The following is a 26,728-nucleotide window of genomic DNA, read 5'->3' as shown; positions in this document are numbered from 1 at the left end:
ACACTCACGGTCCATAGCCATGCCAACTGCGATGCACTTCCTGAAGCGACACAGTTGGCACTGGTTCCTTGTGATCTTGTCGATGATGCAGCAGCCATCGTACTTACAGGAGTAAGCCGGGTGAAGGTTCTTCTGGATAGTTCGCCTGAAGAAACCCTGTGGACATTGCTTGCATCAACTTAGTTATTTCAAAGTACGATATCAACATAATGACGTTATATCAACCACATTGGTAGTTCATTAGCTTAGGGGCTAAGTTTAGAAAAATACAACTGGTTCTGCAATGTTGAAAATCCCATAAGGTGTGGAGACCAAAGTTTATTTTTCAATTTCAACTTATTTATCGAATAATTCTTTAAGAAAAGTGCAAGGGTGACAATATACGGTATTTGGATGCAACTGTATATATTTTTTAAATGTCACTAATATAATATGTCAATCATTTTGCGATAATTGTCGACAATTAAATTATTAATATACACAGTTTGAGAAATAACACTTCCTCCTTTAATGCATATACAAAGTAAAATCAGGTTATTCCCTAGTAGTTACTGTGGAATGCCTAGGTCATATAAAATGTTACCCAACCAGTCCTTGAAGTCCTATACAGGCCAGTCATGGGCCATGTCTCTCACCTTGCAGCCCTCGCATGTGATGCAGCGGTAATGGTAGCCGGTGGCCTTGTCTCCACATACCACACATGGCTCATCCTTCTCCAAGTAGCTGGGGATGTATCCTGGGACAGAGAGGCTTAGTGCTGAGGGAGAGATGGAGAGGAGGAGGAGAGAGGAAGTAGAGGAGAAAGAAAGAGGAGGAAAGAGGGAGTAGAGGAGGAAGAAGAGGGAGTAGAGGAGGAAGAAGAGGGGAAGGAGAGAGGCAGCAAAAGCGGAGGAAAGACAAAGTGGAAGAGAAAGGAAGAACATGAGGAAGATGAGAGGGAGGGAGCAGAGGAGAGGAAGAAGGGAAGGAGAAGAGAGAAGTGTTAGCATGGAAGCAACAAAAGCACATGTACAGGAGAAGTGTGTATGCCTGTGTTTGATTAGGTCTGTGTGTGTCTTGTGTGGGCACACACATATACCCACACACCCTTACCTAATAGCACTCCAGGGGAAATCCTAAAGTCACTCACCACCTAAAGTCTTCAGAGTATTTTTATTTTACCTTTATTTAACTAGGCAAGTCAGTTAAGAACAAATTCTTATTTTCAATTACGGCCTAGGAACAGTGGGTTAACTGCCTGTTCAGGGGCAGAAAGACAGATTTGTACCTTGTCAGCTCCGGGGTTTGAACTTGCAACCTTCCAGTTACTAGTCCAACGCTCTAACCACTAACCACTAGGCTACCCTGCCGCCCCGGTAGAGTAGAGAAACACATTTACTGCGTGGTGGTGCTAAGACCACACAGCTAGCTGAAACATAATTTTTCTTGATATTTCTAACTTGGAATCCCTTCTTTTCGAACAATCTATGTAAAATAACTGGTTTCTCTCTCCAATTCATCTCCTGAAACGCGTGCCCGCGTCTGAGTCTAAAACACTGAAAGCAATTATTTGGCAGATTCTCCACATACACCATATGGTTTAAGTAGAGAAAATACATATTTTTAAAATGATTTCACTGACCAGCTAGGAATGCTGTGTGTTTAAAACATGCCCCTCATAAAAATACTTTATAGAAATGTATCCAAAGCATGTGGCTGAGTGGCTAGAGAGTAAGGGCTTGGAATAGCTAAATGATGCAAAAATGTGTAAATGAGCATTGACTTGTCATTAACTGAGGAATAGTGGTCAATGGCTTGTACATGAACTTACCAGACATGCTCTTCAATGAACATGTGCTGTTCTTTCTCTTCCTTTTTGGTCCATTCGGCCAGCTGGGGGGGGGGGTTAACTTTTTAATTCAAACATACAAGCACCTTAAAAAATAACATTCCAAAATACAAGCCACCACCCACCAACCAATCACCACCCTGTAACCATAAATCCCAACACACACCAAAACACAATCAAAAAAAGACAACTACAAAGCAGGGCAGCCATACATATCTCTTCACAAGCTGATTACCATTTCATTGACAGGACAAACTACCTCCCATCCCCCAAACAACATATTCTTCTGAAAATCCCCCAATGTCATTCAGTTACTAGGCTCACAGTAACCTGGTTCCTATACGTAATCCACATGACATGACCATCTTAGTGACCTAACAAAACATACACCAGGCATAGATCTGGACTGCTGCCTGAAAAAACACGAGTGAGTGAGTGAGTGAGTGAGTGAGTAACATTAGAAACAGAGGGGGGAGCTAGAAAGAGAAATATCATTATTATGAATCACAAAATTCATAAGACAAATGTAGTTTCTGCTTAGAAAATTGAGGTTTCCTAACACACACCACACACATTAACATCAGTTGATACCCAATGTTACAACACATCTATTTGGGTATTTCAGTTTTATTTTACCATCAAAGTCATTGACGTGTGCTGCTGCTCCCCTTAGGAGGAACTGTTTTCTTTAGCCTGGTCAAGCAGGCTGACCACTGCACTCATGCTTCCTTTCACTTCACTTGTCTGAAGGGAAGCTATGGCAGATCAGGCTAGTTTCATAAGGACAGAGTTCTTTCTCTGTCCTGGACAGGTCCCGGTGTCTTTCTCTATGCATAACCTCTCTGACATGGTCAATATAATACACAGTCACTCCCTAACAACACCATTAGTTTTTGGCTCTTTCATTCGCTCAGCCTCAAGGGTTCTGTGGTTATGTGGAGGGGGAGGAGCAAAGGACATTCACTTAACCATGCTCGTGCACACACACTCACGTACACACACATGTACAGGCGTCACAAGGAAATGAGTTCCCTTGACACCATCATTCATCCATGTATGACAGTTTTACAGATCAACCTCCATCAAGTATCCCTAAATTGTGCTTCATCTAAATGACTGGTAACATCAAGTTACAGTTGAAGTGAGAGTTATGATTGGCTTAGCACATTGCCTTCAATGTGAGTTCAGTGATTCTCCGTCTTCTCTCCTCCTCTGTACCCCTCTCCGTCCTCTCTCTACCTGTCCCTTCTCTACCCATTTCTCCATTCAATCTCTCCCGGTTCCCTCTCTCCCCTTCTCCATCAGAGATATGTTATTCCCAAAATGGTTTACCCTCCTTTTCAAATGTGAAACGTGGCATTGGCTGTCATATGCTCACACGCACACACACACACACCTGTTGATGCAGTAGGGTTGCAGAATATGCATGGCTGCAGTCTGTATATCCCCCTGAGAGATCTGAATAGTATATCCTTCCAGAGCGATCCTCTCGGTACAGTATCTAGGATTCTGTGATGTTGGCTGGGTGCTTCAGCTCTCACTACTCTCTCTCTCACTCTCCCTCCCACTCGCTTTCCCTCTCCTTTTCTGGAAAGGAGTATGTTGCTTTCACTCTCCCAACCTCTCTCCCTCTTTCCATCTCTCTCGCCATCCTTCCCTCTCGCTCATGCTTTCATCTGTTGACCCCTTCCCCCTGATGACAGCCAATTGGTGATAACTAGGGATGCACCTTCATGAAACGTTTGGCCGATACCCATAAACAATATTTACAATTTTAGCGGCCTTTTAAGCATTCTAGTACAATGAAATAGTTTAAAACACACACAAAAAAGTTTTTTTTCTGGCATTTACACATGTCCCCATTACCAGTAAAGCATAATCAAAACCTATTTCTTTCACTTACTTGCTGTGCTGTTTCATTGTTTAGTCTCAACCAGGATTTCATCATTCATGTCAAGCAGTGAAGTTTCAGCTCTGTCTGTCCGTGGCCTCTTTTCCTCGGTGCGCACTGTGTCCGTTTCCAGCTTGTCCAGCTGTCTAACATTTCACGTAAACCCTGTTTGTCTGCATCAAAGTAGCGTTCCTTGTACCTAGCATCGAGCATGGGGGCGACACAGTAGAGGCTCAGAGAGAACGCTACCGAATCGCTAGTTCACAACCTCTAGTAGAGTACTCTTATAAGTTAACTCGACAGCCTGTGTTGGCATTTTTGTTGAGCAGGCGTTTCAATGCCATGACAGGTTATCACGTCTGCTGCAGACGCAGTTAGAACTTATTTCTCGAGTCAGTTGTTTGAATAGTGCTAGGAGTTCTAGGAGTGTTCATGTTCCAAGTTTCAAACATGTTCTCAAATGCCATTGAAATGGCAGCAGCGGTATGAGAACCAGCACATTCTTGAGCATGCAATACGGCTTTCCTCAGTATGAAATCCTATATTTTATGTGGCGTCATTACGTCATCTACCTACGTTATATTAGGTATGCACGTCAGCTTTGACATCGGTTTTGCACATCGGTGTTAAACTAGACATCGGGCAAATGCCGATGTTTGCATTTTAGCTAATATCGTCCGATTCTGATATGCTCATATATATCATGCATCCCTAGTGATAACTATCACCTCATGTGATAGAGCTTTAGAAGAAACCTCTGTCTCTCTCTGTTCCATCCCTCCCTTCTCAAAATCCCTCAGTCCTCCCCCTCAGAATTACTTGATCTTTAATCCCAAATCACAGAGGCTTTGCTTATGTAATCATGGAGATTGTAGAATACAATGGGACCCACAGCTACCATGTTGTGACATTTTTATGTAACACCTGGTAAGTATTCCAATGATAGTCTTTGAAAGGTGTTACAAAGGAAAAAAAAAATAGGTAAATGTGTTTGATTGATCAATAATATAAATAGGTGTTTTATCAATTGCTCTTAGTTCTCAGTGTTTTGAAATTCACTGCCAGTGTTGAATTTAGAGAAAACACAAACTGAAACACAAGCAGTTTTTCATATATACACTGAACAAAAATATAAATGTAATATGTGACAATTTAAGATTTAACTGAATTACAGTTCATATAAGGAAATCAGTCAATTGAAATAAACCAGTCAGTATCTGGTGTGACCATATGCCTCATGCAGCGCGACACGTCTCCTTTGCATAGAGCTAGTTGACGTTGGAGGCGGCTTATGGTAGAGAAATTAACATAAAATTATATTGCAACAGCTCTGGTAGACATTCACAGTCAGCATGCTAATTGCATGATCCCTCAAAACTTGTGGCATTGTGTTGTATGACAAAACTGCACATTTTAGAGTGGCCTTTTTTTGTCCCCAGCACAAGGTGCACCTGTGTAATGATCGTGCTGTTTAATCAGCTTCTTGATATGCCACACCTGTCAGGTGGATGGATTCTTTTGTCAAAATAAAAATTCTCACCAACAGGGATCTAAACAAATTTGTGCACAAAATTTGAGAGAAATAAGATTTATGTTGGAACATTTTGGGAATTTTTGGGGCCAACACTTTACATGTTGCATTTATATTTTTGTTCAGTGTGTATATACAGTACCAGTCAAAAGTTTGGACACACCTACTAATTGAAGGGTTTTTCTTTATTTTTACTATTTTCTACATTGTAGAATAATAGTGAAGACTTCAAAACTATGAAATAACACATATGGAATCATGTAGTAACCAAAAAAGTGTTAAACAAATCAAAATATGTTATATTTTAGATTCCTCAAAGTAGACACCCTTTATTTGATGACAGCTTTGCAAAGTGAAAACATGTTTTTAGAAATGTTTGCACATGTAATGAAAACGAAATAAATAAATATCTATTTTACGTAAGTATTCAGACCCCTGAGTCAATACTTTGTAAAAGCACATTTGGCAGCGATTACAGCTGTGAGTCTTTCTGGGTAAGTCTAAGAGTTTTCTACACCTGGATTGTGCAACATTTGCCGATTTATTATTTTCAAAAGTCTTCAAGCTCTGTCAAATTGGTTGTTGATCATTGCTAGACAACCATTTTCAGGTCTTGCCATAGATTTTCAAGTAGATTTAAGTCAAAACTGTAACACGGTCACTCAGGAACATTCACTGTCTTCTTGGCAATCAACTCCAGTGTAGAATTGGCCTTGGGTTTTAGGTTGGTGTCCTGCTGAAAAGTGAATTCTTCTCCTAGTGTCTGGTGGAAAGCAGACTGAACCAGCTTTTTCTCTAGGATTTTGCCTGTAGGATTTTGCCTTAGCTTCATTCACTTTCTTTTTTATCCTGAAAACATCTCAGGTGCTTAAAGATTACAAGCATACCCATAACATGATGTAGCTAACACTACGTTTGAAAAAGTTAATAGCTTTGCCACATTTTTGGAGCATTTACTTTAGTGCCTTGTTGCAAACAGGATGCATGTTTTGGAATATTTTCATTTTGTACAGGTTTCCTTGTTTTCACTGTCAATTAGGTTAGTATTATTGAGTAACTACAATGTTATTGATCCATCTTCAGTTTTCTCCTATCACAGACATTAAACTCTAACTGCTTTAAATTGACCATTGGCCTCACGGTGAAATCCCTGAGTGGTTTCCTTTCTCACCAGCAACTGAGTGTCACGTTCTGACCTTAGTTCCTTTATTATGTCTTTGTGTTAGTTTGGTCAGGGCGTGAGTTGGGGTGGGTAGTCTATGTTCTTTTTTCTATGTAGTATTTATGTGTTTGGCCTGGTATGGTTCTCAATCAGAGGCAGGTGTCGTTCGTTGTCTCTGATTGAGAACCATACTTAGGCAGCCTGTTTTCCCCACTTGAGTTGTGGGTGATTGTTTTCTGTGTCTTCACCATACAGAACTGTTTCGTTTTCGTTTCTGTCTTTCACTTTGTTATTTTGTATTTCCGTGTTCAGTGTCTTGTCATTAAAAATGACGAACACTTACCACGCCGCACATTGGTCCGATCTGTCATACTCCTCGTTGGAGGAAGACGAATTTCATTACACTGAGTTAGAAAGGATGCCTGTATCTTTGTTGTGACTGGTTGTAGTGATACACCAAGCAAAGTGGAATTAATATGACCATGCTCAAGGGAATATTCAACGTCTGAGTTTACTTTTTTTTCTTCTTTAAAAAAAATCTACCAATAGGTATTTGTGGTCGAATCTGTGCTTGAAATTCACTGTTCGACAGAGACCTTACAGATAATTGTATGTGTGGGTTACAGAGATGAAGTAGTCATTCAAAAATCATGTTAAACATTATTACTGCACACAGAGTGAGTTTATGCAACTTATTATGTGATTTGTTAAGCACATTAACACTTTCACTCCTTTACTTATTTAGGCTTGCCATAACAAAGGGGTTGAACACCTGACAGCTTTTGATAATTTATTAATTTGTAAACATTTTGAAAAACCTAAGTCCAATTTTCCATCATGGTGTATTTTTTTTATTCAGGCTGTAGTATAACAAAATGTGGAAAAAGTACATTGGGTGTGAATACTGTTAGGCACTGTATATACAGTACACACTATACAGTGTATTCGTAAAGTATTCAGACACCTTGACTTTTTCAACATTTTGTTACATTACAGCCATATTCTAAAATGGATTATATTGTTTTTATTCCATCAATCTACACACAATACCCACATTGACAGAGCAAAAACTGTTTTTAAGAAATTATGCCGATTTATTAAGAATAAAAAACTGAAATATCTTATTTACATAAGTATTCAGACCCTTTACTCTGTACTTTGTTGAAGCACCTTTGGCAGCGATTAAAACCTTTGAGTATTCTTGGGTATGACGCTACAAGCTTATCATGCCTGTATTTGGGAAGTTTCTCCCATTCTTGTCTGCAGATCCTCTCAAGCTCTTTGTGGTTGGATATGGAGTGTTGCTGCACAGCTATTTTCAGATCTCTCCAGAGAAGAGAGATTGGGTCCGGGCTCTGGCTAGGCTACTCAAGGACATTGACTTGTCCCGAAGCCACTACTGCGTTGTTTTGGCTGTGTGCTTAGGGTAGTTGTCCTTTTGGAAGATGAACCTTCGCCCCGGTCTGAGGTCCTGAGCACTCTGGAGCAGGTTTTCATCAAGGATATATCTGTACTTTGCGCGGTTCATCTTTCCCTTGATCCTGACTAGTCTCACAGTCCCTGCTGTTGAAAAACATCCCCATAGCATGATGCTGCCACCACCATGCTTCACCGTTGGGATGGTGCCAGGTTTTCTCCAGACGTGACGCTAGGCAATCAGCCCAAAGAGCTTGGTTTCATCAGACCAGATAATCTTGTTACTCATTGTATAAGAATCATTTAGATGCCTTTTAGCAAACTCCAAGTGGGCTGTCATGTGGATTTTGCTGAGGAGTGGCTTCCGTCTGGCCACCCTACCATAAAGGCCTGATTGGTGGAGTGCTGCAGAGATGGTTGTCCTTTTGGAATGTTCTCCAATCTACACAGAGGAACTCTGAAGCTCTGTCAGAGTGACCATTGTAGTAGAAATCAAGTAGTAGAAACAACAAGGGTGATCAATGGAAACAGGATGCACCAAAGCTCAATTTTAGAGTCTCACAACAAAGGGTCTGAATACCTTATTAATAAGGTATTTCAGTTTTTTATTTTTAATAATTTGCAAACATGTCTAAAAACCTGTTTTCACATTGCCATGATGGGGTATTGTGTGTAGATTGATGAGCAACATTTTGTATTTAATACATTTTATAATAAGGCTGTAACGTAACAAAATGTGGAAAATGTTAAAGCGTCTGAATACTTTCCGAATGGACCTTACCTACAAAAGTATGTGGACACCCGTTCAAATTAGTGGATTTGGCTATTTCAGCTACACCCGTTGCTCCATAGACAAACATTGGTAGTAGAATGGCCTTACTGAAGAGCTCAGTGAATTTAAACTTGGCATAGTCATAGGATGCCTGCTTTCCAACAAGTCAGTTCCTCAAATGTCTGCCCTGTTAGTGCCGTTATTGTGAAGTGGAAACATCTAGGAGCAACAACGGCTCAGCCACGAAGTGGTGAACCACACAAGGTCACAGAGTGCTGAAGCACGTAAAAATCGTCAGCACAATAACTGTTTGTCAGGAGCTTCATGAAATGTGTTTCATGAAGCCTAAGATCACCATGCGCATTGACAAGCTTCGGTTGGAGTGGTGTAAAGCTCGCTACCATTGGAAACACGTTCTCTGGAGTGATGAATCACGCTTCACCATCTGGACGAATCTGGGTTTGGCCAGGAGAACCCTACCTGCCAAAATGCATAGTGCCAACTGTAAAGTTTGGTGGATGAGGAATAATGGTCTGGGGCTGTTTTTCATGGTTCGAGCTAGGTTCCTTAGTTCCAGTGAAGGGAAATCTGAATGCTACAGCATTCATTGACATTCTAGACGATTCTGTGCTTCCAACTTTGTGGCAACAGTTTGGGGAAGGCCCTTTCCTGTTTCAGCATGACAATGCCCCCGTGCACAAAGAGAGGTCCATACAGAAATGGTTTGTCGAGATCGGTGTGGAAAAACTTGACTGGCCTGCACAAAGCCCTGACCTCAACCCCATTGAATACCTTTGGGATGAATTGGAACGTCAACTGCAAACCAGGCCTAATCGCCCAATGAATGGAAGCAACTCTCTGCAGCAATGTTCCAACATCTAGTGGAAAGCCTTCCCAGTAGAGTGGAGGCTGTTATAGCAGCAAATGGTGGACCAACTCCATATTAATGCCCATGATTTTGGAATGAGATGTTTCGGAGAGCAGGTGTCCACATACTTTTGGTCATGTTGTGTATATATAAACCACATCAGGGAACAGGATATCATGTTAACACCTTTTCACAACTTCCGGTGAAATTGGAGGGCACGCAATTCAAATAAATAATCATAAAAATTATGGATATTAAACATTTAGGTACATACAAGTATCTTATATCGGTTAAAAGCTTAAATTCTTGTTAATCTAACTGCATTGTGCGATTTACAATAGACTTTACAGCGAAAGCATGCCATGCGATGTTTGAGGACTGCACCCCACATCAAAATATTTTTCAACCAGCACAGGCTTCATAAAATCACAAAGAGTGATTAAATATTCTCTTACTTTTTGAAAATCTACCTCTGATTTGCAATCCAAAGGTTACCAGGTTACCAGGTTGCAAATCTGCAATCCGAAGGTTACAACATGCATGATCATTTTGTTAGATAAAATCCTTCTTTATATCCCAAAAAGTCAGTTTAGTTGGCGCCATCGATTTGAGTAATCCACTTGTTCAACATGCAGAGAAAGGAATCCAAAAAGCTACCGCCAAACTTTGTTAAAACAAGTCAAAATACATTTCCATTTAATCCTCAGTTTAATTACATTTTAGGGTACCTATCATATTTAATATGGAAAGAAGTATGTTCGATAGGAAAGCAAAATTAGCAGGTGCGCGTCCTCTTCGTCATGCTCGCACAGACTGATTTCCAACTGACTCCCTGTACTAAAACTAAATTCTTCCTCGTTTGGGAAGAAACAAGCCTGAAATCTTGAACAAAATCTCATGGAAGCCATAGGAAATGCAATCTGGGAGCTGGAATTGCATATGCCCCATAGCTTTCCATTGTAAGAGCATGGGATCTCAAAAAACACAATTTCAGGTTGGTTATTCTTTGGATTTTCTCCTACCATATCAATTGTGTTATAGTCTCATACATTATTTTAACATTTCAACAAACTTCAAAGTGTTTTTTATCCAATGGTACCAATTATATGCATACCCTGGCTTCTGGGCCTGAGTAACAGGCAGTTTACTTTGGGGACGTCAGTCAGGCGGAAATTCAGAAAAAAGGACCCTAGTCTGAAGAAGTTGATGTTTGACAAGTCTTGACCACCGACTGACAGACCAAACATATATATTTTTTTACTGAACCTTTCATTACATTGAGATTGGATTAATGGTCTGCTGGCTGGTTTCTTTTCACAGATCCTCTTTACCTCAGGAGGTCTTATGTATCTGGTCCTGTTCACTCAGAAGTCAGGTGTGTGTATCTGCCTATTAACTTGGCTGGGTTCTTGGACTGTATAGCTTTCAGTAATCAAGGCTGTGATGTCATACGCTGGCATCACTGATATGACTATTAGCTGATGTCACTATCTGGCCGTGATTAGAAGTACTGTGCTTTGTGATAACAAAGTAAACTACGTTAACCACCTAGTAAACTAACATGCGTAAACATTCTCTCAGTCACTGACCAGCCCATTAGGCCAAACATTAGTCAATAACTGCGCACACACACGTGTACACATGCATGCGCACACACACAGTCCTAGGATGTCACCCATGCAGGAAAAAGCTTGTGAATAATAAACAGGCTTGTTGTTGCAGGACAGGACATAGTGTTTGAGTCTGATGGGAACACAAGCTGGTCTCAGAGCATTTCATATTATTCTGTAAGTAAATCCATGTACCCCATTTGGTATGATATGTTACACTTGGCATTGTTACATAAGACAGATGGTTACTGAAGGCCAAAACTAAAGTAGGGTGGTTGGTCTGGCGTATAACGCAAACGTCTAGCAACCCAAAGGTTGCAAGTTTGAATCTCATCAGACAACTTAAGATGCTGTCTTAGCTACTTTGAAACTAAGTAGCATGTTTGTAATTCGTAACATATCATACGAAATAGGTGATGGACATCCACAAATTAATACATACCACATGAAACTTAACATATTATACTAAATGGAGTATGTCAGATTTAAGTACAGAATAATTCGAAATGCTCTGAGATCAGGTTGGGGAACAACATAAATACAGGTTGGGGAACAACATAAATACAGAGAAATGTTGTTAAATCTTATTGACAGACATCTCTGGGGACATGCTGTGTATGTACACGCGTCGTGTGCATCAAGTTAAACACTGACCCCATTTTACAGGACACGTAATATCAGTCAAGGAAGGCAAGTAGAGTACTGAGAAATGTAATTATTTTTTCTTCACTTATCTAGATAATGTTTTATCGAATATTCTTAACAATTATCTAAAGCAGGGCTCTTCAACCCTGTTCCTGAAGAGCTACCGTCCTGCAGATTTTCGTTCCAACCCTAATCTAGTGCATACGATTATAATAATTAGCGGGTTTTTAAACTTAATCAGGTCATTTACAACTGAGGTTGGGGCGGAAACATACAGGAGGGTAGCTCTTCAGGAACATAGTTGGAGAGCCCTGATCTAAAGTGATACTGAAAGAGTATATTGATCAATGCATTAAGTTAATATCAATATCCACTTGTACCTGAAGTCAATGAATAATAAAGGTTTGAATTTGAAACAGCTTGAGGACTCTTTGGTTCCGCTGTTGATCTTCAGATTGGATAAGCAAGGCCCCAGAATATATTTGTATTCATAAACGCTTCCTTTTTCACACTCCTTATTAAATTAAAGCTGGTAAGTGAAATGATGTGGTGGGCGCCAAACTTCCCTGAGTATGTTCAGACGCTGCTCTATAGAGTTAATCCTAATGCGCACACACAGTAGCGGCATCACTGTGATTGCCCCAGGGCTCCGTGTGTGTGTGTGTGAGACCAAAGAGCTGAGTGACTCAGAGATCACCGGGGGGGGGGGGGGGGGGGGGGGATGCATGAGGCAGCTCACACAAGGACTAATGCATGTGCACAGACATACTCTGCGCGCACACACACACAGTGACATACACACATGCACACAGATGCACACACCCACAGAGCGACACACACACACACATCGAAACATAAATAGTGACACACCAGAGACAATCCCCTGCTGGCGTCACATATGGATGTGTCCAGAGTTGTCATCCGCTTTCCTGCCGTTCCATCTGACCACCACTTACTCCTAATCCTACACTCTGTTATGTTAATCCCTGCACAGTGGACACACACACACACATGAACGCATGCACACATAAACACAAACACTCACACACCATACACCTCCACCACATCCTCTGTAGTATAGGCAAAATAATCCATACATCCTTTCATTAACATATAAAATACAGTACATTCGACACACACAGATTTTAAATCTAATGTTTGTATTTCTCTACCGCGGTCTGTGCTCATTTAAAAATGTGACTCCAATTTGCTGAAAAAATTCAGCATCTGCACATTTAATGAGAAGGAAGGCGCTACGAATGTGAGGGCACGTGTTGGGCAGGAGGCAGTGCTTCTCAACAACTCCCTCTACATTCCTCCCCTCATTTTTACATTGTGTTTACTGTAGATCTATGGAGTGTGTATGAGCGTCCAAGCCTATGTGTGTGTGTGTGTGTGTAACTGGATGTATAAATCTGGATCTCCAGATTTATACATTAAATTGCATTATATAACTTCTCTCTCTTCCTCTCTACATATGACACACCGTTATGCAATCCTCAGAGGCAGCGTTAAAAAATCCTTTGGGATGAACTAAGTGCAGTATTGTGTATCTGAAATGTTACGGACGTTGTTGTTACAAACCCACACACAGAAATCCCCCTCGTACACACCAGGGAACTGGGAGGAACATGGACTGACCGTTTCACATCTCGCTCTGATGAGTTGGGGTCCTCAACGTTGGAAATGGGCTCCATTCACCTCAATTCCATCCAGTAGCCAAAGAGCGGAGACTGAGGGCGGGCCCCAACCTCACTAGCCTGCTCAGCATTCACAATTTTCCCCGATTTCCATCGATGGATGGCAGCAGTGATCCGTTCCCCGGAGATGGTTGTGTGGAACATCGGTGGGGCAAGCCCACCCCCAGTTCTAGAGTCTAACACGTGATGTGCTGAGAAAAGGAGACAAACAGAGAAATTAGAAAAGGTTTGAACCATGTTAAAGATTAGCAGAGACGAACAGATACATAAAATATACATAGTAAGACATAAATGCATTATGAGACCACTGGTAATCTTTATGAATTTATAATAGCTGTTATATCTAAAAGGTATATTAATAGCTGTTGATCGATTTTACTGAAATCATTCATCTGAAAGTATTATGGCATTTAAATGTTTGGAGAGCAATACATAATTCATGACAATTTTGTTGTTGTTGTCCCCTCTAATTGGGCCCAAGTTTCATGAGCTGAAATAAAAGATCCCAGAATTTTTCCATAGCTTATTTCTCTCACATTTTGTGCACACATTTGTTTACATCCCTGTTAGTGAACATTTCTCACTTGCCATGATAATCTATCCACCTGACAGGTGACTAAAATGTGCAGTTTTGTCACACAACACAATGCCACAGAGGTCTCAAGTTGAGGGAACGTGCAATTGGAATGCTGACTGTAGGAATGTCCCCCAGAGCTGTTGATAGAGAATTTAATGTTCATTTCTCTACCATAAGCCGCCTCCAACGTTGTTTTAGAGAATTTGGCGGTACGTCCATCCTGCCTCAGAACCACATACCATGTGTAACAACTCCAGCCCAGGACCTCCACATCCGGCTTCTTTACCTGTGTGATCCTCTGAGACCAGCCACCCAGACAGCTGATGAAACTGAGGAGTATTTCTGTCTCTAATAAAGCCCTTTTGTGGGGAAAAACTCATCTCAACTGGCTGGGCCTGGCTCCCCAGTGGGTGGGCCTATGCCCGCCCAGGCCACCCATGGCTGCACCCCTGCCCAGTCATGACATCCATAGATTAGGGCCTAATGAATTTATTTCAATTGACTGATTTCCTTATATGAACTGTAACTCAGTAAAATCGTTGAAATTTATGCATTTTGTGTTTAAGCAATAAGGCCCGAGGGGGTGTGGTATATGGCCAATATACCACGGCTAAGGGCTGTTCTTACGCACTAAAGGCTGTTCCCGAGGTGCCTTATTGCTATTATACACTGATTACCAAATGTAATTAGATCAGTAAAAATAAATGTTTTGTCTTTCCCATGATATACAACACTCCTTCAGTGGTCTCCAACTGTACTTAAAAGCTAGTAAAACCAAATGCATGCTCTTCAACCGTTCGCTGCCCACACCCGCCCGCCCGACTAGCATCACTACTCTGGACGGTTCTAACTTAGAATATTTGGACAACTACAAATACCTAGGTGTCTGGCTTGACTGTAAACTCTCCTTCCAGACTCATATTAAACATTACCAATCCAAAATTAAATCTAGAATCAGCTTCCTATTTTCAACAAAGCCTTCACTCATGCCGCCAAACATACCCTCGTAAAACTGACTATCCTCAACTTCGGCGATGTCATTTACACAATAGCTTCCAATACTCTACTCAGCAAACTGGATGCAGTCTATCACAGTGCCATCCGTTTTGATACCAAAGCCCCTTATAACACTCACCACTGCAACCTGTATGCTCTAGTCGGCTGGCCCTCGCCAGACCCACTGACTCCATATCTCAGCTCACTGGTCACGATAACAACACCCACCCGTAGTACGTGCTCCAGCAGGTATATTTCACTGGCCATCCCCAAAGCCAACACGTCCTTTGGCCGCCTTTCCTTCCAGTTCTCTGCTGCCAATGACTGGAACGAATTGCAAAAATTGCTGAAGCTGGAGACTTATACATTTCCATCATTGACTTTAAACATCAGCTATCTGAGCAGCTAACCGATCGCTGCAGCTGTACATAGCCCATCTGTAAATAGCCCAACAAATCTACCTACCTCATCCCCATATTGTTTTTATTTACTTTTCTGCACACCATTATTTCTACTTGCACATCATCATCTACTTATCTATCACTCCCGTGTTAATTTGCTATATTGTAACTACTTTGTTACTATGGCCTATTTATTGCCTTACCTCCTCACGCCATTTGCACACACTATATATAGACTTTTTTTAAAATATTGTGTTATTGACTGTACGCTTGTTTATTCCATGTGTAACTCTGTGTTGTTTGAGTAGCATTGCTTTGCTTTACCTTGGCCAGGACGCAGTTGTAAATGAGAACTTGTTCTCAACTGGCCTACCTGGTTAAATAAAGGTGAGAAAGAAAAAAAAAATATATATATTATATATATATATATATATATATATATATATATATATATATATATATATATATATATATATACATACATATACCACGGCTTTCAGCCAATCAGCATTCAGGGCTCGAACCACCCAGTTTATAATTATATTTTTGTTCAGTATAACTCAGCTACCAGGAGGTGTGACTAAAAGCTGGTGACACAGTGCAGATTGTGTGTGTATGAGACTGACCATTTGTCTAGGAAACCTTTCCTTTGAGCTTTTGTGAGTGGCTTGCCCATGGCTAATTCTGGATATACAATGCTTATCTGCAAAAAGCCACAATTCTGAGTTTGTGTTGCAGCCCAACTGCAGTCCCTCCACTTGGTTTGCATTCATAGATGGACTGATAGCCCATGAGATCAATATGATAATACAAATATTTCAAAACTATAGTTTCGAAACAAATTCAGATGACAAAAAAAAGAGTAAAATGTGCTTATATTTTGGGTTATGATAAGGTAAAACAGTTGAACTAAGCTCATGAGGTTATAAGTTATATTCTTCAAGAATCAATGGGTTTGTATCTTCAACTGAAATGACCATTGAGCAGCAGTAAATATTCCAGATTGCCCCTTTATGTTAAGTGCGTGTCCTGCTTGTGTTGTGTGTGTAAACTGGTTAGCCTGCATACAGTCACGGCCACACTTGTGTCATCTAGGATCAATGGGAAGAATGAAGGAATAGTGCAACATCCCACGTCGACTCAACATCCAATGGATCCATTGCTGATCAATGCTTTAGTCAAACACTGAACAGAGTCTCTGAACAAGCTAATGTTTAGTGACCTATACCTAATTTAATCAATGCTTTGAAATAGATGAAGCATCTGTATGGAAAAAGGGGTGTGGCAAGACAGGTTCATAGAGTACACAGTATACTGGAAAAAACTAATATATATACATACATAGAATAGAGTAAATCTCTACTGTATCATTGTTGCAATGAGAGTACTAGTCAGGACAACCTGCACAGTTCTACTAAACATAGAGAGAAAAAACCGACTGTTTCCCCAGTAATCACTTCACTTCTGTTGCACTTCTGTTGCTAGATGGCGCATGTGATTTCAGGTCAGACATTGTTAACGCTCTATAGCACATGATGTAAAGCCCTACTGGGACACGGACACACACACGGGCACACACACACACACATACATACAGTTGAAGTCGAAAGTTAACATAGGTTGGAGTCATTAAAACTCATTTTTCAACCACTCCAAAAATGTCTTGTTAACAAACTATAGTTTGGCAAGTCGGTTAGGACATCTACTTTGTGCATGACACAAGTAATTTTTCCAACAATTTTTTATAGACAGATTATTCCACTTATCACAATTCCAGTGGGTCAGAAGTTTACATACACCAAGTTGACTGTGCCTTTAAAACAGCTTGGGAAATTCCAGAAAAAGATGTCATGGCTTTAGAACTTCTGATTGGCTAATTGACAACATTTGAGTCAATTGGAGGTGTACCTGTAGATGTATTTCAAGGCCTACCTTTAAACTCAGTGCCTCTTTGCTTGACATCATGGGAAAATCAAAAGCAAATAAAAAAAATTGTAGACCTCAACAAGTCTGGTTCATCCATTGGAGCAATTTCCAAATGCCTGAAGGTACCACGTTCATCTGTACAGACATTAGTATAAACACCATGGGACCACGCAGCCGTCATACCGCTCAGGAAGAACACGCGTTCGGTCTCCTAGAGATGAATGTACTTTGGTTTGAAAAGTGCATATCATTCTCAGAACAGCAAAGGACCTTGTGAAGATGCTGGAGGAAACAGGTACAAAAGTATCTATATACAGTGTAAAACGAGTCCTATATCGACAACCTGAAGAAGCCACTGCTCCAAAATCACCATAAAAAAAGCCAGACTACAGTTTGCAACTGCACACAGGGACAAAGATCGTACTTTTTGGAGAAATGTCCTCTGGTCTTGATGAAACAAAAATAGAACTGTTTGGCCATAATGACCATCGTTATGTTTGGAGGAAAAAGGGGGAAGCTTGAAAGCCGAAGAACACCATCCCAACCAGGAAGCACGGGGGTGGCAGCATCATGTTGTGGGGGGTGCATTGCTGCAGGAGAGACTGGTGCACTTAAAAAAATCGATGGCATCATGAGGCAGGAAAATGATATGGATATATTGAAGCAATATCTCAAGACATCAGTCAGGAAGTTAAAGCTTGGACGCAAATGGGTCTTCCAAATGGCCAATGACCCCAAGCATACTTCCAAAGTTGTGCCAAAATGGCTTAAGGACAACAAAGTCAAGGTATTGGAGTGGCCATCACAAAGCCCTGACCTCAATCCCATAGAAAATGTGTGGGCAGAACTGAAAAAGCATGTGGGAGCAAGGAGGCCTACAAACCTGACTCAGTTACACCAGCTCTGTCAGGAGGAATGGGCCAAAATTCACCCAACTTATTGTGGGACGCTTGTGGAGGCTACCCGAAATGTTTGACCCAAGTTAAACAATTTAAAGGCAATGCTACCAAATACTAATTGAGTGTAAATCTTTCTCTCTATTATTATTCTGACATTTCACATTCTTAAAATAAAGTGGTGATCCTAACTGACCTAAGAGGGAATTGTTACTAGGATTAAATGTCAGGAATTGTGAAAAACTGATTTTAAATGTATTTGGCTAAGGTGTATGTAAATTCCGACTTCAACTGTATACTGGGAGACACACACATACATACACCGGGACACACACATATACATACCGGCACACACACACATACATACCGGCACACACACACACACACACACACACACACACACACACACACACACACACTTGCTGCAGCAGCATCTCTAGCGCTGTCTCATGTGATACTCTGCTCAAAATAGGCTCTATGTTATGTACGTGTGATAAATAAGATACATGAAGACTAATGAAAATACACAGGCGCCAATCTAATTCCACAAAATTATGCAAATGAACCTATAGACCAATAAGCAAGACAGTCAAATATATTTCCATCGACTGGTACTTCCATCAGTGAATAAAAATGACTATTTTGCAATGGGATTCTTTTTTCTCCCGGTCAATTTGGATGCCTGTTGACTAATAATACCTGCGGGGCGGGCGGGTTTAAGGTCATGAAATATTGTGTGGATGAAGGACAGGTGGGTGGCAGGCAGGTTGAATAAAAATAAAACAATTAAAAATCCATAAATGTATAAGTCTTGTGCAATTCATATAGGCTACATTGAGGTTTTTCTTTCACTGTTTTTATTTGGCATTAGTGTGTAGCCTAAGCATTGGGGCCTAACTGTAGCAGTGTAATTGCCAAACGCTGTTGGGAACTTGGGGTAGTTCGAAAATCCAAAAAGACAATACAAGTAAGTTGTGTCTAGTAAAATGTTTATGCCGGGTGCCAGGACTCTCCATTTAGAGATATCAGTATCAATACCGCCTGTCAGTCTGGACATTATCACATGATCTTATCTTGCAAGTCTCCAAGTGCTGGCTCTATAGATGCATCTGTGAACACATACACAGTAACTTTTCTAATACTGATGGCAGTTAGGATAAGTGATATCTTCCAAACAAACAGTTTGAACAGTTCAGACTAAACCTACCTAAATCTGGTCCCCCCGTCGACGACCGTTGGTGAGCGGGCAAGAGGTGAGACTGGAGGTAAGGTCTTTGCCAGCATGGCAGTGTAGATCAACTCCTGGCCCTTCAAATCAAATCAAATCAAATCAAATGTTATTGTCACATACACATGGTTAGCAGATGTTAATGCGAGTGTAGCGAAATGCTTGTGCTTCTAGTTCCGACAATGCAGTAATAACCAACAAGTAATCTAACTAACAATTCCAAAACTACTGTCTTGTACACAGTGTAAGGGGATAAAGAATATGTACATAAGGATATATGAATGAGTGATGGTACAGAGCAGCATAGGCAAGATACAGTAGATGGTATCGAGTACAGTATATACATATGAGATGAGTATGTAAACAAAGTGGCATAGTTAAAGTGGCTAGTGATACATGTATTACATAAGGATACAGTCGATGATATAGAGTACAGTATATACGTATGCATATGAGATGAATAATGTAGGGTAAGTAACATTATATAAGGTAGCATTGTTTAAAGTGGCTAGTGATATATTTACATCATTTCCCATCAATTCCCATTATTAAAGTGGCTGGAGTTGAGTCAGTGTCAGTGTGTTGGCAGCAGCCACTCAATGTTAGTGGTGGCTGTTTAACAGTCTGATGGCCTTGAGATAGAAGCTGTTTTTCAGTCTCTCGGTCCCAGCTTTTGATGCACCTGTACTGACCTCGCCTTCTGGATGATAGCGGGGTGAACAGGCAGTGGCTCGGGTGGTTGATGTCCTTGATGATCTTTATGGCCTTCCTGTGACATCGGGTGGTGTTGGTGTCCTGGAGGGCAGGTAGTTTGCCCCCGGTGATGCGTTGTGCAGACCTCACCACCCTCTGGAGAGCCTTACGGTTGAGGGCGGAGCAGTTGCCGTACCAGGCGGTGATACAGCCCGCCAGGATGCTCTCGATTGTGCATCTGTAGAAGTTTGTGAGTGCTTTTGGTGACAAGCCGAATTTCTTCAGCCTCCTGAGGTTGAAGAGGCGCTGCTGCGCCTTCTTCACAATGCTGGATACTGGTTGGTAACACACAAACACAGAGCACTGATTGCATTATAAATGGTGGTTATGATTAGCATGGTGGAACTAACCTAATCAATGCATTCAACTTTCTTTTTCACTTCAGATATCATGATAGAATGGTAAACAGAGCGATCAGGCTGCTGCCACCTTGCTAGGTTATGAAGGTGAATTGGGACAAAACATGCAAGGGTCCCCATGCTTGTGTTCTCTACTGTATGTTGCATGTTCGGCTGCAAACTGTTTTTTTTTTTCAATTTCTGTTTTGAAGCTCATTTTCTGCAAATCTCCATCATTTCACATGACTTAGCCCCATGACCAGGGTGGAATAATAAAAAAATAGAGTCATAGACCGGATGTATTCATGACTCTTTAAAAAGTTAAATACACAAAAATTGGACCACTTGGTTTGAAGATACTTTGAAATTATTTGGGCATGAACTTTTGAGTACGGCAACTGCAGGACATTACATTGGTTTTTGGTTAGAAAATGCTAATATTAACGGTTGGTGGCAGTGGCTAACCCTAGGATGGATTGCAGTTGCTCCTTGTCCATAAGAAACAAACACTTAAATAAGTAATTCATTTGGGTGAACTATCCCTTTCAAATAGGACCGTAGAAAATCCTGATGTTTCCCAAATCCTGTGGTTTGAATATGTGATATTTAAGTTCTACAAACCACTTCACATTTAAGAGAAATATAATGAATACCAATTTTCAGGTGGTTGAGACTGATTTGTAAAACCTTGTCATCTCCTTACTCTATATAGGCAAGATCTTTTGCATGTGTGCCTACCATTTCTGCCTAGCAGCTTGTGCACAATACTGAAATGTCTAAACTGGATGAGGCAAGGGGCATTTAAATATAGCCTATATTCAACATTATCCATCAATGTTTACAAAAAGCCCTCATTGCAATTTCTAAATCTATTTTTAAATAGATTATCAAAGACAAATAAAACAATCAAAGTATGAGTTAAGGGGTTGTAAGTAAGCATTTCACTGTAAGGTCTACTACACCTGTTGTATTCGGCGCATGTGACAAATTAAATTTGATTTGATTAGTAGTGTTCTTACAAACTAATTAGTATATATTTTAACCCATTGAAGGGGATGGGAATTGTTCTAATGGCTTACAGCACCAGTTAAAAGCTTGGACACACCTACTCATTCAAGGGTTTTTCTTTATTTTTTACTTACTTTATTTGTACTATTTTCGACATCATATAATAATAGTGAAAACATCAAAACTATGAAATAACACATATGAAATCATGTAGTAACCAAAAAAAGTGTTAAACAAATCAAAATGTATTGTCAATGTAGCCAACCTTTGCCTTGATGACAGCTTTGCACACTCTTGGCATTCCCTCAAACAGCTTCATGAGGTAATCACCTGGAATGCATTTCAATTAACAGGTGTACCTTGTTAAAAGTTAATCTGTGGAATTTCTTTCCTTCTTAATGCATTTTAGCCAATCAGTTGTGTTGTGACAAGGTAGGGGTGGTATACAGAAGATAGCCCTATTTGGTAAATGACCAAGTCCATATTATGGCAAGAAACGCTCAAATAAGCAAAGAGAAACAACAGTTCATCATTACTTTAAGACATGAAGGTCAGTCAATACGGAAAACGTAAAGAACTTTGAAAGTTTCTTCAAGTGCAGTCGATAAAACCATCAAGTGCTATGGTGAAATTGGCACTCAAGAGGACCGCCACAGGAAAGGAAGACCCAGAGTTACCTCTGCTGCAGAGGATAAGTGAATGAGAGTTAACTGCACCTCAGATTGCAGCCCAAATAAATTATCCAAAGTTCAAGTAACAGACACATCTCAACATAAAATGTTCAGAGGAGACTGCATGAATCAGGCCTTCATGGTCAAATCGCTGCAAAGAAACCACTACTGAAGGACACCAATATGAAGAAGAGGTTTAATTGGGCCAAGAAACAAGAGCAATGGACATTAGACCCGTGGAAATCTGTACTTTGGTCTGATGAGTCCAAATTTGAGATTTTTGGGATGAGTTGGACCTCAGAGTGAAGGAAAAGCAGCCAACAAGTGCTCAGCATATGTGGCAACTCTTTCAAGACTTTTGGAAAAGCATTCCTCATGAAGCTGGTTGAGAGAGTGCCAAGAATGTGCAAAGCTGTCAAGGCAAAGGGTGGCTATTTTGAAGAATCTAAAATATATTTTGATTTGTTTAACACTTTTGGTTACTACATGATTCCATAGTTTTGATGTCTTCACTATTATTCTACAAATAATACAAAAAATGTAAAGATAAAGAAAAACCCTTGAATGAGTAGGTGTGCCCAAACTTTTGACTGGTATTGTACATCAGCTATTGTGAAAGACCAAATAAATTAAACAGATAATACAATCTCTTGAAGATATGACATAAATCTGTGCTTACATCCAACCCAAATTATATTTTAATGCATTGTCCCCCACTAAAATCAGTTACACATTTGGGTAAAAAATCTGTTTGGGCAAAATCCTGTTCATAGTTAGACAAATAAGATCCTCCTACAGAAGTTCCTGCTGAATGCTGCCTTTTTGATGTTACAGCCTAATAAACCTAGTGCTAAATTGCCAATGACCAACTTAGGTGAATAATGTAGTTTATGGATCAGAGCTCATGCAAGTGGTGGATTAAATCACTAGTATCACATGCTGACAAAAGGAAGCATTCTGCGACAGGGACAGGAGTAACATCAAATAGTTTTATACAAAACAGCGCTACAAGTTGCCATGCTGCTTTTTTGAAAATATAGTTCATAAACTGTGTTCAACATAGAACAAACATGCCTGCCAAGTGTCATAACCCTCCTCTTGTGATGATCTCAAGGATCAGGTTACAGTGGGTCCGCTCTACAGCGCGGGAAGTCTGCTGTTTTATGGCGGTCATGCAATACGCTGCCTCTGTGCTCTGTAGTGTTCGAGGTTGGAATGTGGAACACAGTGGTCCGTGGACACCTAAGGGACAGTCATGACGAAGTTGTTTCATTTGGTGACCTCATGAAAGACAGGAGACCCACATTACTGTACCTCTGTTTGTGTACACTTTTCAATTATCAGATTTACATTTAGACGTTGGATAAAATGAATGAGTAAATATGAAACTATTTGTGAAAAGATATAATGTGATGTTAACCTTTTAAACGAGAGTATGGATTTTCATATACAGTTTAACTAGTCAATGGGCACACCCCGTGAGCAAGACAGTATATCAGGGGTCATGGAACCCCACTTTTCTACTCCAGAGTATAAAACTACCCGTGATTAAATTTACATTTCATGCCAAAGAGACACAGGGTAAGCCGGACGTCGCGAATGGTTAAGAAGACTAGAAAACATGCTACATGTTAAATGGTTAAGAACTACAACTCCATACGCCAGGAGACCAGACAGCATGTAGTGTTGGCTACACGGCTCAACACTGATACTATCGATCACTACAGAATAAGAGCAAATCCTAGACGTAGATTTACTAGTTTGCAGCTGGAAATTACATAAGTCTTGTATGAGAATACAGACAACCGCGGAAGCATCTGTCCTATGCAATTACCATCTGTACACCGGACGTAATCATTACAACAGACACTATACAGAGCCGCTGAGAAAGCGAAAACTACGAAAGACATTGTGACTTCTTGGGAAGTTAACCAGAGACTCTCTGATGAACTGACTCTCCAGCAGACGGACCGGCGATTCCAACAGAGAAGACAAAGACATATGAGCGTAAATATATACTTTGCAATTATTTTTTAATGAGCGGCCGTTCATGTGCAAAGGATTAGCATTTGAATGAATATAATAATCAACTGTGTGTAGTGAATACATTTAGTCTTTCCCGCTTTTTATCTGTCCCCACCCCTTTCCATTGTCTACCAAGCCCTCATACCGGTTTAGCCCACTAGGGACTAATCAATGCATTGTGTTAGTAGCCAATAACTATATTGTTTATATATATATATTGTTATATTATGTATTTCTGTGATTTGATTAGTTAGTTAGGAAATAAATAATTAAGCCAATTTGTATATCGCTGATTCATGATTTAGGCTAGGGTTTGTGCAGATATCCAAGGATATTCTCAGAAATGAGAACTAATGAGGTAATAATAATACCTTAATACAAGACTGTACTCGATAAGATATGAAAATACCTGAAGAGACGATTTGGGAAATAGAGACTCTAAACATTTTCCTGTGGTGCCCGACTTCCTAGTTAAAGCTTACATGATTAGTGTAATCACGTAATAATAAAGAGAGAATTGATTTGATTAAATAACAGTCTTCACATTTAATGATAGTCAAAGACACGACACTTGTCTGTCATGGCTGCCGACTACACTCTAATTGTGAGGGGCATTTCTTTGCAAACGTGCATCCAATCACCTTGGTCCCGAACCCTTATTCAACCAATCACAAGCTTCAATCTGCCGTGATTCACAGTGCGGTGGCAGGAAACTTATGTATCACCCAGATGAAGCTACCACAGTTACAATGCTTGTGAGGTAGAATTGCAGGTGCATGTGCTCAGATTTCAAAATATCTTGGGAGGCACAGTTGAAAAGTCAACGCACTGGATTAATTAGAAAATAAAAGCAGTACTTTTTTCAATGCGTGATAAATAAGAGGTGTGGCTTATGAGCGTGACAAGAATTGCATGTCTCACACCCAATGTGTGAGAGTTGGCAGCACCGTCATCAGGGCAGTAACCCGGTCCAAGCTAATTCTACTGTAGGTTGTCACTACATACTACAGCCACAAAGTAATACAGGGCGCATATTTCTACAATTAGCTTTTAAACCTTAATCCTCACCTTTAACCTTATGCCTAACCTTAAATTAAGACCAAAAAGCTCCTTTTTGTTTTCATGACTGTTTACGATATAGCCACTTTGTGGGTGTGGTAACTAGTGGAAACCCTAGTTTCAGATGTTACAGATGTAGACTGACTGTAGCTCCAGATTGTTATGGTTTGTTGCTTCTAGTTCAGTGTATTAGTCAGACTCAAACATGATTTAACTGCCTCCATAGCTGCATCCATTATCTTGTTTTGCCCTAGGCAATACAGAATACACTTGTACTGTATAAGCTACAAACTAAATTGCAAATCCAACTTGTAGGCTAACATTAGCTATCTAATGGCGGCAGGCAGCTTAGTGGCTAGAGCATTGGCTAGTAACCGGAAGATTGCAAGATCAAATCCCCGAGCTGACGAGATCAAATCAAGATCAAATCCCAGAGCTGAAGGTAAAAATCGGTCATTCTGCCCCTGAACAAGGCAGTTAACCCACTGTTCGTAGGCTGTCATTGAAAATAAGAATTTGTTTTTAACTGACTAAATAAAAGGTTAAAAAAATACAAATTTAGCCAACATTAGCTATCCTGTAGCTTGTTAGCCTACATCACTAGTATTATCCAATGATAATGTTACATAACCAGCAGTATCTGGACAATACACTTGTATGAGTTACGACCTAACTAAGTTGTAATGAGGTAGCTAGCACTAGCTATGCTAACATTAGCTAAAAATTTAGCTAGCCTGCCACACTAGGTAACGTTAGCTAGCCTGTAAATGGGATGATATTTTCATTTTGCACAACTTTTAGTTGCCTCATTAACTTATTTCTATATATTTTATATGAATTTCTAAACTTAAGTGTTGGTTTGAGTTTTTAAGTAATAGAAATTGAGCTGTTGACCTTGTCCTATATACATGGTGTAATACTGATGGTCCCTAACTAGCCCCATAGGGATATCAAATGTCTAACCAAATTGACCATGGGTAGTAATATCTGGTTGTATGCAGCTGCGCTCTGAATTGATGATTACTTCAAACTCAACTCACAGAAAACTATTGCAGTACTCTTCATTCTGTGACATACAATTTTCTCCTACCATCTTGAAATGTTCAGTTACAGATGAGACTGACTTTATAATAATCAATAGTGTGGTTAGGGTTATTGGTTCTCCCTTTATTGCAACATTTTCACTATGTTTGAGTAGTGTCAAATGTACTGCCTAGTAAGGAATTCATTTAAAATATTCAATACAAATTGTGTGAGTATTTGATGTCTATCTGACATACTGTACGTTGTAACACATGGTTGCTGAATGTTTGGGAAAAATAGGATACAAATTTGTAATTTGAACCACTTCTGTAGAATGACCCAGATATCAATGTTTCAGCTAGCTTGCTAGCCTGCATTGGCTGTGTGTAGGTCTACTAGCATTA

At 40.2% G+C, this 26,728-nt stretch overlaps 1 protein-coding gene across 2 annotated transcripts in view; it reads right to left on the bottom strand.

Annotated features, from left to right (window-relative positions):
- LOC110521019 (thyroid hormone receptor alpha-like) overlaps nucleotides 1–26,728 on the bottom strand; it is a 99,397-nt gene that overhangs the window by 6,000 nt on the left and 66,669 nt on the right. The window contains exons 3-8 of one of the 2 annotated variants that reach the window (XM_036969007.2): nucleotides 20,140–20,475; nucleotides 19,427–19,527; nucleotides 13,365–13,614; nucleotides 1,811–1,872; nucleotides 636–757; nucleotides 9–156 (exon numbers count right to left, since the gene is read on the bottom strand). In XM_036969007.2, the coding sequence (XP_036824902.2) occupies nucleotides 9–156; nucleotides 636–757; nucleotides 1,811–1,872; nucleotides 13,365–13,420 (388 nt within the window). In that variant the 5' untranslated portion in view covers nucleotides 13,421–13,614; nucleotides 19,427–19,527; nucleotides 20,140–20,475. Of the gene's footprint in view, nucleotides 1–8; nucleotides 157–635; nucleotides 758–1,810; nucleotides 1,873–13,364; nucleotides 13,615–19,426; nucleotides 19,528–20,139; nucleotides 20,476–26,728 lie in introns of those variants that run through there. The other variant, XM_090232224.1, reaches the window with a different exon arrangement.

This window comes from Oncorhynchus mykiss, chromosome 4 (assembly GCF_057628025.1).
Source record: "Oncorhynchus mykiss isolate SJ-2025 chromosome 4, ASM5762802v1, whole genome shotgun sequence".
Taxonomy (NCBI): domain Eukaryota; kingdom Metazoa; phylum Chordata; class Actinopteri; order Salmoniformes; family Salmonidae; genus Oncorhynchus; species Oncorhynchus mykiss.
This window is presented reverse-complemented; position numbering and strand designations above follow the sequence as displayed.